The following is a 14291-nucleotide window of genomic DNA, read 5'->3' as shown; positions in this document are numbered from 1 at the left end:
ACCTAGCAGAGTCAATACCGTGGTGAAAACCGGAGGAAAGAGAGGACGCTGAAATCGCGAAAGCAATCGAGACGTAAAAGCGAGATCCATAGAATTGGCGTTTAAAAATTGTTCGCTTGCGTTTGCGCAGAACTACAGTGGAATAGTAGAATACCCCGACGAAGACCAAAAGCACACGCGTGAAAAGCAATATAGACGCGAGATATGCAATGCTCTGGGGCAGATGTAGGCGGCACGCTGCACGATGGTGGCAAGCCTCCCAAATGCCGCCACCTCCTCGCCACCGCGCCGAGGAGCCATTCGGATGGAGTAGTCTGCGATTCACTCAGATGTACACAGAGGAGCAGGGGATTTGGCAGAAACGGCAGGAACAGATCCAGGTTGGGAGCTGGGCCCCCATTATGTGTACCACTGCGCTGGCATAGACTTTGGGGTACTGCATCCCATGTGACGAGATGCCGGACAGCAGGGTCTGGTTGGTCGCATAGAGGATTGGCTCGTAGGCTCAGAGGCTGAGGCTCTGGAGGCTGGAATACGAGATTGTTTTACATTAGTTTTAGGGCGAAAGCAAGGCTGGCCCCTAATATAGACATGATCTTACCTGAGAAAGGGACGATTATTTCCATTTCCTGGGTGTACCATGGCTGCATGTTCCTTTTGTGCCTTGTTATGGTGGTGGCTCGATAGCATGCGATACAGACAAAACGACGTTCATTTGCAGACACTGGCCGATAAAGGCTTGGCTGAGCCTCGGAGCACGTGTGTTCCACCCTGTAATACAATTGGATTTGGTAGCCACAGGTGAGTGCCATACGGTGCCCAGGATAGAGAAATATCTTGGGATCTCGATCTGATTACTCCTAGCGCCTTGGCGAGCGGCTCAGCGTCACCCCCTGAATGGCCTGGTATAGATAGTAAGGTAATTAGCGAGGAGCACGAGCAAGGCTGCGCAGCCAATACAATTAGTGAATATAAGATTGCGAATATAAGATCGGCCCTGAGTGACCGGGAGGATGAGCGTAGTCCTCGCTTATAAGGTTCTATACGCACCTTGCATGCTAAATACCTCATACAATTCAGTGGCTTAGTCTTCCGGTTTAATGTCAATTCCTGACCTACAGTTGGTTCGCAACAATAAACTCCTCAACGTTTGCACAAAGTGATGTCGTGGGCGAGTTTCGCGCCCCGATTGCCACCTTCAAAGTAACTAACACTACTGCTAGTCCCATTCTATTTTGCCACAGTCCAGCCTATACTCCCGCAAAAAGACCCAGGTTGGGCCCGAAGGTCACCCCGGTGGCCGCATAGCGTCCAAATCGATTGCAACTACGAAATGCACAAATATGCAAGCTTTAAAGACCACCCTGGCTATGTAAATGTATACTGTTTGACCACTGGCCTACTGACTATCTCATTAGTCCGATGCATTGATCTCTACTCCATATAGCTGCAAGCTTACTCCAAAGTGGGTAAGAAAAACGAAAAACCAATGTGGCTTCCTAGGATTTTACAAGTAGCTGATAACCCGATTTCTGCAAATGACTTTCGTGCAGTTGCATTTCTTCAGGGTCTGACAGTGGGCACTCCAGACTGTTCCTGTCGCATCTTTGGTAGTTTCTACTCCCCATTTCATTTCAGGCAATGAGTTGTATGGTCTGCGCTACAAGAGAGAAGGTGAAGAAGAAGAGCATGCAAGTAAATCAACTGCTTGTGACGAAATTCTGGTTGATATAATAACGGTTGGGTTGAGAACTCAAATTCCCATGGTACCAGCTCCTATTTTAGGAACCAAGCGACGTTTTAGCTTTTTTGGCCGAAGATCAAGCTCCTTCCATGCACGACCAGTAACATGCTACGAACTCGAATTTGTGGCTATTATTCCAGCTGGGAGCTGGTTGAAGTCCACGACCACCAATTTGGACCCAGTGAGTAAGTTAATTTTACAGTTATATGTCACCGTATCACGTACCCTAGAGGACATCTGCATCTCAAGATAGCCTTACATTTTGACGACGACGACAGCAAAGTATCTCCGCCAGCTCTATTCATAGTTCGCACACATGGCGGCATAATACGGACTCCTGCTCGCCCACAGTGCCTCCACTGGCATTGGTTTTGGGACATCCAGCCCATCCAAACTACCGTCCGGAATCATCAGGCCTTTGATCGGAAACAACGGATAAATCTTCTGGCACACAGACTGTAGTTATGAGGCATCACCACCACGATTCTTTGTGATAAGTCCTCCATCCAGATTCAGCATAGCGGGAGTGTTTCCGCAGTAAAGGTGGATAGGCTGCTGTGATTTCACCAGGGACACGGCCACAAGGGCTTGACACGTCGCCAAAAGCCAAAACAGTTTCAGAAAAGCGGATTTTCAGACTCTTACTGTGGCGCCCTGCACGAGAGCCGGGGTCGCCGGTTCCGTCCCACGGTTCAGAGCACACCCCGCACCCGCCGACCGGGCGAGGCCGGGGCCTTGCAGTTAAGGGGTCAAAGTTTTACTCGGGCAGCTTGAGAAAATAGAAGTATTTCAGCTACGCCTGAGCTAAGGCCTGAGGGTCCATTGCCATCATGGATAATCTCGTATGCTCCATCGGAGAAACGAGTGTGAGCTATTTTGAATGTTTACATAGCCCCGGGTTAGTTTCCTCGTAATCTCTCAGAGGTTCAAGCAATCCAAGCAATTTAAACACCCCAAGTGGCGATTGAAGTATTCGGGCATTTTAAGTAGGGGGAATAGAGGGTAAACACGGTACTAGGTAGAAGCTGTGATATAAATGAGGATGGCAAATTCTACCAGGAATAGTAAAGAATTTCGTGTTCTGCCCGGAACCGAAATTAAGAAAGTCCTCTTTATAATACTGGTAGTAATTTCTTTAAAAGTGGTGGTATTAAATTTCTAATCTGTACATAGGTACCTTTACTAAGATACCCCAGTCAGCATTTTAGGGGCACCTCGTGGTTGAGTCCACAGGAAGCCCCAGTCTGGCCTGGCCAATATTCAGTTTCGATGGATTTGAACCTAAAACAGACTTCTTAACTTACCAAGACCAACCACTTAGAAAAACGGGTTGGTCTGCCGGGAGCGTTAACTTGGTTTCAACCTCTTTCTGAACTTCTTCGATATAGAGACGTATTTACTTCATCCTGACGTCCCTATTTCAGTTGTTCTGCAAAGCCCAAAGGAGCCAAGCCGCCCTATTCCAGCTCCCAATGCAAAGGTCGTTCCTTCTTCAAGAGCCATATCAGGAGACGTCTTCGCTAAGGCGGCCGACCTAGTTGCATCACTCTAACACTCGATGACAAACTACCTTTATCTTTCCCAAATCCCCATCCAGGACCAAAGTGATGTGTCATAGCAGCTCTTCATCGGCGGAGGGAATTCAGACTGCAACTTTTATTGACGCTGGCTACTCCCAAAATCACATAGAGCTTTGCTCCAGTATCTGCAAGATCCTTGTTCCTCTGATCTTAAGTTTGTGGTGGATTCGTCTCCAATCCCCAATGCACCATCCAGTCAGATTATACACCGAGACTGGATAGGGTGCGTCAAATAATAATGCATTAAACAATGTAACGAAGAGCTTTAATTTAACTTTGTACAGGTTACAGTCTGTATTGTGGTTACTCTTCCTAAGAGTCCCGAACATATTTTCAGCTCCCTCCTTAATATCCAAAATGAATTTCGGTATCACCTAAAATATACATGCAACGGTATCGGCATTTCGTGGATGCGTAGCTGCCGCAACATCTTTTTAAACACTGTCTGCGTAATGATCCCGTACCACTTGTTTCCTGGCTTCTTTATTTTCAGGTATCCCCACCAGGTTAGTGATATTCCAGTACAGACCCACTCTTCAGTATGGCGTCAAATCCTTGCAGTTCCGCTGGTGTCACGTACCCAAATTACATATACTTTGGCCCATTTTAGCGGAGCCGCTATACGGATTCTCTCGGCTAGCCTGTGCAGACCCATGCAGCTCAGTCCGGGGTAATCTGCAGTTTATAAGAACCACGCCAACATTGCAGCAATACGTATATAGCGTATGCTTCCCTCATAATGGGTATCATCTAGCCATTGCCTCTTGTCTGGTGAGCATTAGATATCCCTAGAGGGAATAGGTGATAAGTACCTACCACTCTGTGGAATATGCCGGGAAACAGGGCTGGATTCTAGAAACGTCGAAACAGTGCGCAGGGCCCATTCAATGGCTATAGAGCAGGTGAGGGGAATCTGTCAGCCAAATCCTGTTGTTACAGTGTGTGAACTACCGCCTCTGGCTAATATATTGTTAAACATTGCTTATGGTAATCTTAGATGTTAGAGGATCGAAGCGCTGTCGAGCGGGCCATCGTCCCAACGCGATTACACTAATATCTTGCCGAGACAACAATACCGGCGCATCAAGCTGTGCCGCAAAATACACTTAGCGGTTTCGCCAGCCTTATAACAGGCCGCCCCTTTACCGGAAATGATTTTAAAATGCAGAACGGGACCATGGAAGCGCCCTGGATCGCCTGCACAGTGGCTTTCGCTTTGCCAGATACACCTCACAGGTCATTGTTTAGTGGTCGATGGGCAGCTGTGCACTTCCGGTAGGTCATATGCTGTGCCATTATTCCCGGATTGTTCTTTGACTGTTTTGACTTTGTAAGCAATGTATGGTTAAGATCGATGGCCCAGTAAAGGTATCTGGCAGCCCGGCGTGGTGTTGAAGGTCCACCTGCTGTAAGATAAAACCGCACCTGTCATGCAGAATCCGCCACTCGTAAAGCTGGTGGATTCGCGGTAGTGAATCTGGTTTGCATTTTAGCCTTGGAGCAACCGGGCTGGCCAAATTCCTTCATTGGAACACAACCAAATGCAGGAGCGGATTTCCAGCATACTCTGCTGTTCACAAAGATTCCGCGCTACTTCCATCCGCATTAGGAAGATCTACTTAGTATACTGGATATTGGCTTCACCAAAGGTATTCCTATTTCATTCCGACATTGGTATCCTCTAGGAGGTCGAATCAAATATGGTCGTGCGCCACCCGAGCTGAAGATAAGGTGGATGGCCGCCTCTTGGACGCGTCTGCCCCGTCCGTGGGATGACCTTCTGGCTCTGACTCCAGATCACACTTTATGATCCACGCGGTATCTGGCCGATGTGAAGAGACCGCGACCCTGCGTCACTGTGCCAGTGGTGGATAAGATACACGGGACAGCGTTCAAGTCGGCCAGATTTGATGTGGAGTTGGTCCAGACGCAGTTTCCACCCGTCGCTGGTTATAATGGATGGGTGGGTACAAGGCCCCCATCTGGCCCATCTACGTAGTAGTCCTTGACTCTGTGCGCCATTGCACGTACCGCAGGTGACTGGGGACCGGCGCTCCGCCGAGGATTCGGAGGCAGTCTGATTCCATAATAAGATCAATAAGATATTCCACCTACCTTCAGCCTAGACAGTCATACACGGATTGATGCCTACCAAGAAAAACAAAACCTTTTGCGGAAGTAAATCACATTGTTCCAGTAGGACCCACAGCATGATGGGCCCTAGAAAGGATACAGGCACCAGGACACGGCGGCAAATTTTATCTTTGGATCGGTCCGGAGCAGCACCCGTATACCGCAATATCCCCTGACATTGCTCCGCTCAGTTATATATATGAATACACTGTGCCACTACACCCGCCTTTTAATCCCACTCAGAAATCCAAATAGGCACTGGATGATACTGATATCTCATATACCATTTAGATAACTCTATCGTCTTAACATGGCCGTGAAGTTTGACCTCAACATTCCGGGGCAGTTCCCACGAGACGGAGATTATAAATAAATCCCCTGTAATCCCTAAAACAATAAATGAAGATCATTATTATGCGCATAAGTCGACGAGAGAGCGCAACGGAATTTCACCACTCTCAACCTTAACAAACCTGAGGACTGACGGAGCATACTTGGGAGCCTCCCCAACCAGGGAAACATATCCTGCATCGAATGGTCCTAATCTTGATTCTCATGGTAATACGTCAGCCCCGGAACCAGTGGCCGTCAATCGCCGTAACTCATTGCATAAGTACTTTAAGGCAAGATTTTCACAGATGATCTAGGAATTCATCGCTACTATAGTATTTCCATAGGATAACCAATATTCCTAAGAGTAACATCACGGCGCTTCGGGAAGGGTAGTAATCGTGTATATTTTCACAGAGGGGTAATGGTGGGTCCGATTGCTTCCTTGATTATTTCCTACAGGGAAATAAAAGTAGCTGACATGTTCTTGTTAGAGGTTGCGACATATGTATTACTCCCGCTTTCTCGTAGACACGGTCATCATCACTACTCGGCGTTGCCATCAACCTAAGATGACAGCAAACTTGCCGTAATGCGTTGGACTCCAGCCGCCAGCCTCGCAAACAACGAGAACTCATCTGTCTGGCGGAGTTCAGACCACTTCTGTGGTACTTACAGGATATACTTTTGTTCACGGTGAACTCCATAAGCAGGGCATCTTAGTCGACTAAACTTATTCACCTTATTCACACACGGTACGCCATCCATGGATCTAAGATTATGCGTACTAAAAATAAATAGTACGACTCTTCGTACCAAGGATAAGACTTGTCTTTGGGTCTCGTTCATAGAAGGAACTATAAATTACAATGCGAGGTTATCTTCGCATCCTTTCGGCCCTTACTAAAGCCCACCGCCGCATAATATGGATGTAGATCAAACACTTTCTTAGAGGACAGTTTTGTCAGTTATATAAGGCCTGTAGAATGATGCACATGAATTCATGAAGGTATAGCAGGCCGCGAAAGAGATGCCAATCAAAAGAACGAAACATTGCATCTTAAACCAAAGATTCCAGTTCAATAAAATGATTAATCCATCAGTCATCTAATATCGTTACCATCGCATGTAGATCAAACTACATCGCTTTACAGAGCCGCTGGCATCGACAATCTCGGCAAAACATAGGCGAGTGATCCAAGGGAGGGCAGCCCAGTTCTTATCGACAGTCGGCAGCGAAAGCGTCGCCTTGACTGGCTGAGGAACTGGTCCTGGCAGGATCCGCCGCCACCATGTGGTGGATCATATGACGTATCGCTGGTGCTAGTGAGAGGCAGACGAGGAGAGTGGAACGGGTAGTCGTCGATGCATCAGCGGTTTATGGTTCGATTCGGTTCCGAGATTGTTGTGGTATTTACGACGCCACCTGGAGTGCTGACCGAGCCGTCACCTGGCCAGCGTGGAAGATGACTCGAAGCGCCGGTCTGGGTGCCGCCAGCGCCCATCCCGCAGCAGCACCACTGCCTGCGCCAGTGAAGCGTGCGGGCAGGACTCCAGTGGAGCACCAGGAGCCAGGCCGGGTGATGCCGCCGGTGGAGGGCTGAGTCTTATGCAGGGAGCAGGGCGGTCCGCTGTCGCCCTGGAGTAGGGGATTATCGTCGGTGCTGCCTCACCGGCCTGGGGAAGGTAAAGACGAGTTGAAGTGAGCGGCCAGGAGGGCCGGGGAAGACTGAGAGGAATACAGCATTATTGGTATTTGCGGCGTACGTAGAGGTAGGGTACAGCAAGTACTGAAAATAAAGAATATACGTTGAGGAGAGCTTACCTGAGTAGCATCACCACAGCCACGCTCGCGATGGCAGCCCCGCGTTCAACAGCAAACGACATTTCGATGGACATAAAGCTGCTACGTCGACATCCATCCACAGGAATTGCCGTCCAACCACAGCAAATGTAACAGCGTCATGAGTCCTTACCCGGGGAACCCGGAAAAGACCGCTAACGTGCGCAGCGCAAAAGGCTGATTCTCCGCTGGTAAGGTCGCTAAGATGTGCGGGTACCCGTCGTTCCCTGATCGGCGGCATCGACTGGCTGCTACCGCATACCGCCGGACCGCTGAGTGGATCGACGCTGCTCAGGACCGTTTCAGTGACGAGGCTCAGCGATGCGGTGCTTTTTCTTTTATTTATAATTTGTCTCTGGATTTTGTTTTGTACATGAAAGTCGGCAGATCACCTCATTCGTCCCTTGCATTATGCCGCAGCGGCCAGCAAGCCTTTGCTGACTGGATTTGTTCATTTCTTTGTCTTTATGTTCCGTGTGCTGGCGTGCGCGACGCGGTTAGGTAAATATCGTCATCAGACAGGTAGGTGGCACCCGGTAATAACACCGTGCCATTTCCTACTCCTGGGTACATTAATTGTTACCCCAACAGTTTCGAAACTGTTTTCGATAAAGTAAGCGCTTAGCTACCGAATCTATGGCAGAATTAAGCCAGGTAATTGGGTTAGTAACTGCAAGATCGTAAGTGCTCTTTCTGCCACTCTTATTGCCGCAGCCAGAGTTCAAAGCGCCGTCTTATTGCACAGTATGTCATGGCCCAATGCATCTATTCCAGGTTTGTTTTATTAGGTAGGTGAATATTCCATACAGTTTTGAGCATACATGCCATATGGATATTGATGACCCTAGTAGAGCGTATGACACTGATATTCGACTTTGAGGTGCCTCGGTCTTGTTTCCGCGCCAACCGCCAGGTTACCGTGGCAATTACTTATAACCCATCAACTACATTAATATTAACCAACAGCATACAGGAAACAGGAGAGTATATACAACGGAGATATACCTTCGGATTTAAATATATTTGTTAGGTCCCTCGATTAGGTAAATGATGGAGCTCTCACTGGTGCTGCCGTACGCGCAGCGGAGAATGGTAATAGATGGTGACAGAAAGGGATCATATATTTCTGTTCAGACTGCCGCTTAGCCCTTTCGTATATATGCGGGTGAATCTCGCCAAATACCATTTTGTACTACAGCAGTATGAATTAACGGCGGAACAGAACATTCAACATTTTAGATGAGCCTGGGCCATTGGTATACGGGGATTCCTTTCTTTGCTGCAAAGTGAAACAATCCCACCGATGTTTCACATCTCACTCAAGTCCCTGTTCAGGTGCTGCTGATGGTGGTCTAATCATTCTCTATGCGTACGCTTCCTCCTACCGCCCAGGCTAACACTCCGGATGCTCATCGCCGTCCTACATCCTGATGACTCGTGGTGACTGATGAATGAATGTCCCTCTCCGATACGCCTTTGTACATCTGATTGAATGCGGGTTTCCGCATCGGACCGAATCTTCTCATCAAAGCACTAAGTCCCTGATATGTTCCGGAAATCTTCAAAGAGATATTCTCCGCGATGTATCCAGACTCATTCCCGAAACACTGGGAGGAGGCAACCGCGGACTGAGGGAGACACTCCTGCGCGCTCAGACGAAGTTTTTAGGTGCCGTGACTCACGCGGTGCGGCCGCATGTAGACTCCGCCTGTCAGCCTCCGTGAGCGACTCTGTCATCTGTGGAGCTCTCTGACTGGCATGGATCCACTTTCCTATTTTATTTCTTGACACTTCCAGTCCTGGGTGAGGCTTGGAGCAGGAATGCAGGAAACTCAGAGCTCCTTGGCGGCGCCTACCTTGTGTTTCTTCCTGTGATGGCAGTGGGTGTGGATCAGCTTCAGGCTTCTTATGCTGAGAGGGAGCTCTAAAATGGTTTCTGTGAGCACTGGGAAGATCGCGAAGTGCCATGCAAGGGTCTGGAATCCATCCGCCAATGGCCCACTAGCCAGGGTATGATCACCAGCCAGGGTGGATCGCAGTTTCGTCCGGGCCAATACACGCGTTTCATATTAATAAAAATTACTATGATGTAATTCTTCCACCTGATTAGGACTCGAACATTGGTGGATACAGTGGTTTTATCCGGTTTGTGGAAAGTAATCTAGCTGCAAACTAGCATGGTATTAGTGCTACAGATCGCAGCCTGGATTAGTATATATAGATCATACATCAAATTGCCCTCTGATAATCCACTCATACGAGCTGCAACCTGCTCCCACGAGAACAACCCGCAGCCAAGCTGACTACCAAATCGCACCCTTCCAGCGTAGGTAGATCAAAAAGGGTTGATTGCCTCGGTACCAGGCCGTCCTCACCCGTGAATGCGCCGGTGGGTTGGTATGAACTCCTGATATCAGACGAGCATTGGCAGCTTCCTCTCAGGAAGGTGGCCTTGCATCCGAAGGCCGAGGGCTGCGAGAGAATAGTCCATGACGGCAGCAGGCGTCCACGCCGCGGTGGGGATTACGGGATGTATCGAGAATGGCGGAGATGCGTCATCTTAGCGGAAAGTATTTTGTTCGGCGCCATCGCAGGGATCGCTGTTTTGTAAAGCAAGGCAATGCCAACAGTTTTCCTGCGACGCACCTGCCGCTTTGCGAAGTGCGCCTTCAAGCAGTCGCATCGTCGATTCTCGCATGCTTACTCCAACATAGCTTTAAAGCCTATTTCAGCGCTGACATCTTATCCTTGGAGTCATGCCCATGTAATTCTAGAGAGCTTCATACCCCGTTTCAGACATCTTCGTTACAAGATCGCATAGTGCTCCGCAGTCCTCCTGTTCTGTTCGACACACATTATATTCCATTGCTCGTGACACTGTGTGGATAACTCGAAGAGGCATCCATTTGGCCTATAAGTTCTTAGTAGGATCGTATGGTAAATATCAGGGATCCATAAGTCTCCTTCCGGTCCCGAAGTACAGGCATACACACACGGGACGTTCTTTCCCCTCAACCAACTGGGGTTGTAAATGGCCTCTACGGTTGTAGATTCTCTTCCAACATCCGTGGCCTGCAAAGAGGACAGGGATGCGGGTAGTATTGCTCCTCTGGGTACCGTACTCTTCATCAGCACCACTCAAGTGCCTTTCATTAAGAAACATGGATTTTCCAGACAGAAACAATCAGCCGATCTTCATCGTCCCAATGGCAAGATGGAAATTGGAAGTTAAAGGATCTTGGAATATATGGAAACGGGCTGCAACCCATCACGGTTGGGGTCTCGACTTGTTATCCGCACACATCCCTTTAACTGTGGGTCGAACACAATCTGATGCAGTCTTTGTCATCCCTATAAGTGCCATTGTGTAGTGTCATCAAATCCATAGAGCTCTCAGATAGGATGTACAGCTGAAGCGTCAATAAAACGTAATTTCCATTCTAGAAGTTACTTTTATTATCGGTGTTTTGTACTTCATTTTCGTGAAAGTGTAAATGAAAGCCTTCTAGATAAATCAATAAAATAAAATTATACCAGGTATATGTAGAAATATTCCCAGAACAGCCGACAGACGTGGTCAGCGTTGCCCGGGCAAGATGCCGCCGGTGCGCTGCTACAAACGAAATAGAGTAGGCAGCAACTGAACGAAATAAAAGCTCTTTACCAGTAGCTATGCTCAATTTTAATTTCATTCTGGCATTCGATATTGACTACAGGGTAGTAGACTAATATACCACAGGCGGCGGCAAAGCATCACATCTACCATCGCATGATCTGGTAAGACAAATGCAGACCTCTCGGAATCTCTACCTTCAAAGCTGGTTTTCCTTATCCTTCCAAAGAACAAAGCAGTCTTGATCTGTCCACACAAAATTGGGATCACATGGTGTCCATGCCGGGTGTGCTAACACGACCTGCGCCACAAAAGAATGAACGCACTTCAACGTATGCCAGACTAACGAAGAATTAGTTGCTTTCCAGTCGGTAAATATCATACTTGCGCCCAATACAGTTCCCGGTGATGCGTCCAAAGCCAAAGTCGGTTGAAGTATTGCCCTACTGTCGTTTCGTAAAACTGAGGTCACCCAAAAACGCTCTTGGAATGAAGCTTATCAGGCTTTCCCCGTAGAAATTTTGACAATGAATGGCAGTATGCTGAAGAGTTGGATATGTATGCGGAAGCACGTCTTGAAAACATGTTGGGCAAGGATCAAAGATCGTAGAATTTAGGTACTTACCAGGAACTCAGTTCTTCATGCGATAGTATCCTCCCCTGATCTGGCTAATTCGGGGCAACCTAACAGCGACAGGAGGATACATTCTCAGTCCATTAATCGCCGCATGTATATACGTCAGCTTGATCGCAAGCCCGCAGAGTTATATCTCGTCATCGGATTTTGAACGTGCGGGTCTGCACTTCCTCTCTTCAACCTGGCGTATGCATTATTAGGTCTTTAGCAAGTACAAGCAACACCCGAAAGCGTGGTTGTTTCGATCCCGGCAATAATGAGTAAGCTGTGCTTATTAATTCCAAAATCCCGCGTCTCTTCGCGGTCTTGATGTTTCAGGATGTGGCTAAGAAATCGGCCTTCATTGAGCTTTTTAACCGCCCAGAACCTTTTGTTTGCTAATTCATGCTGCACCCTGCCAGCGATAATTTTGGGGTGGATGAACAGTGTAATAAGCGGCTTGAGGCCGACAACCGCCGTACGAGGTTAGAATAGGCACTGAATTTGATGTTCCTGCAAGATAAACTTCACCCATGGATGGTATCTGGACCTTCGAGATGCAAATGTTCCCAAATGCTAGGTCCCCTGATAAGCCAACGTCGAACGTGGTAGCTGTACCACTTGCCACCTCATGTCGACGGGCTTGTTCTCATCATTGCACTCGGGCGCAGACGCTGAATCAAAAGATCGATGTAGCCTCTGACGATTGGCTCTTGGCCTCGGAGCGAGCTCTCGGAGAATGCATATAGTAGACGCCTTGAATCGAGAATTCATCCGCAATGACTGGATGACGCTGTATTGGCCTTGCGGTAGTGGGAACGGTAATATCCCTGGCTTTGGCCATGGCCGGACGAGTTCCATATATGGCTTCCAGGCGTCGCCATCGACGAATGACAGTTCGTCCGGGCAACGCGAATCACTTTGCCGCATTTTACGTAGATCCCCGGATGGTTTGGGGTAAAGTATGTCGACCCTTTGATGGTTCGTATGTATGGGATCCGTGTCGCCGCGAAGGACTTGGGACCGGGGAATGCGCCAGAGGGTGGGTGCTGACATTGTAGATAATTATACCGATGAGGTGAAAATTAGCCACGATATGTTATTATTGGTAAATAGATCTGTTGTTATCATCACGCAGGCTCACGCCATTAGGTCCGTCCAGCGCCAGTCCGGCTACCAACACCGCAGGATAAGATGTTTCACCAATTTTAACAGCCAAGGGGCTCCCACTCCATGTTAAGTTCTCCACTCGTATTAGAACCGGTCGCCTGGCGCGAAGGTAATAGTAAAATTGCCTGCATAGGGCGACGGCCCTGGAGAGAGCTTTATCCCTTTATTACGCACTGGTAGCCTCTGTTACCATTTTCCATCTGACTAGTCAGATAAATGCCCGCATGCAACTTGTACAACGGCCTAATACCAGCACAGTGAACATAAAGCGGCAGACAGATCCGCGCAACCCTACGGGAAAATAACCCGATTATCCACACCATACCCCGCACGCCGCAGCGCTAATCCCCACTGACGTACATATTGTGTTGTTGTGGTGAACTATGCATGATCCACGTAACAGGCTGTTGGCTGGGGTGAATGCTGGCTGCATGTCCGCCGACATTCCCAACATGGGGCTGTGAAGGAAGATCGCCATTAAATACCGGCGTGCATATCCTCGCCCTTCAGGACGCACCATATTAGCTGGTGGTTTGGTGGAGCACTTCATCAACCACGCTTCAAAATACTGCACACAGCCGTCATACTGGCGCGTGGAGACCACGGCCGCAAGTAACGCAGTTTGTGAGATGCATAGTTTAGAAATAAAAATTCCGGTTGAAGAATAGACTTTGAAAACTTCACGTGAATATGGCGGTGGCTTAATCTAGAGCGCCTTTAATCCTGGTTGACACTTTGACGGCTTGCTCTACCGTAAAAGGGAAAGCCTCTCCAAGAATACCTCAATGAGCCTTTAATTTAGCCTGTCCCTAAAAATACGCGTACTGTAGATTCTAGCATACCCGTCCGTTTCATTGATTTTGCCAGCCGACAAACACGCTGGCGAAGGTGGTATCATCAACTGAAACCACTCTTCGGCCTAGAGTGTTCTGAACGGTAAAGATTTTTTGTCTAGAAATTTTGGCTAGCACTATTTTGAGGTAGTCCTTTTGGCCATGGATCATTGTATCAGGACGCCTAATTTGCTTGTGTGATCAGGTGACCTAGGTGGTCTGTGTGTGACTACCTCAGTATGTGTCTCGGCAGGCAGTTGATTAATGGATATATATTTGAAGCCGGAAGTAATTTCACTGCCCGCCGAGTATATTGAGAGCGGTAGTAGAAGTTGACCGGTGCTTTGTGAGAGGTATGCCACTCGGCAGCCTACCGTCAAAGGAGGACAAATATTCCCAATTTTTGTAGCTCCCTGCAGTTGATGTAAT

The 14291-nt window shown here is 48.2% G+C and overlaps 2 protein-coding genes across 2 annotated transcripts; both read right to left on the bottom strand.

Annotated features, from left to right (window-relative positions):
• Positions 1-7201: 7201 nt before the first annotated feature.
• Positions 7202-7674, bottom strand: ATNIH1004_001984 (uncharacterized protein; the record flags this gene model as incomplete). Its single annotated transcript, XM_033566679.1, has 2 exons — positions 7202-7451; positions 7613-7674. 2 exons carry the CDS (start codon positions 7672-7674, stop codon positions 7202-7204), a joined length of 312 nt encoding a protein of 103 aa, XP_033420744.1.
• A 4761-nt stretch (positions 7675-12435) lies between these two features.
• ATNIH1004_001983 (uncharacterized protein) lies at positions 12436-12915 on the bottom strand (the record flags this gene model as incomplete). Its single annotated transcript, XM_033566678.1, has 1 exon — positions 12436-12915. One exon carries the CDS (start codon positions 12913-12915, stop codon positions 12436-12438), a length of 480 nt encoding a protein of 159 aa, XP_033420743.1.
• Between the last annotated feature and the right edge of the window lie 1376 nt (positions 12916-14291).

Source organism: Aspergillus tanneri (genome assembly GCF_003426965.1).
Source record: "Aspergillus tanneri strain NIH1004 chromosome Unknown AapTan_13_pilon_pilon_pilon, whole genome shotgun sequence".
NCBI lineage: Eukaryota > Fungi > Ascomycota > Eurotiomycetes > Eurotiales > Aspergillaceae > Aspergillus > Aspergillus tanneri.
The sequence above is the reverse complement of the archived record's forward strand: the minus strand, read 5'-3'. Positions and strand labels throughout refer to the sequence as shown.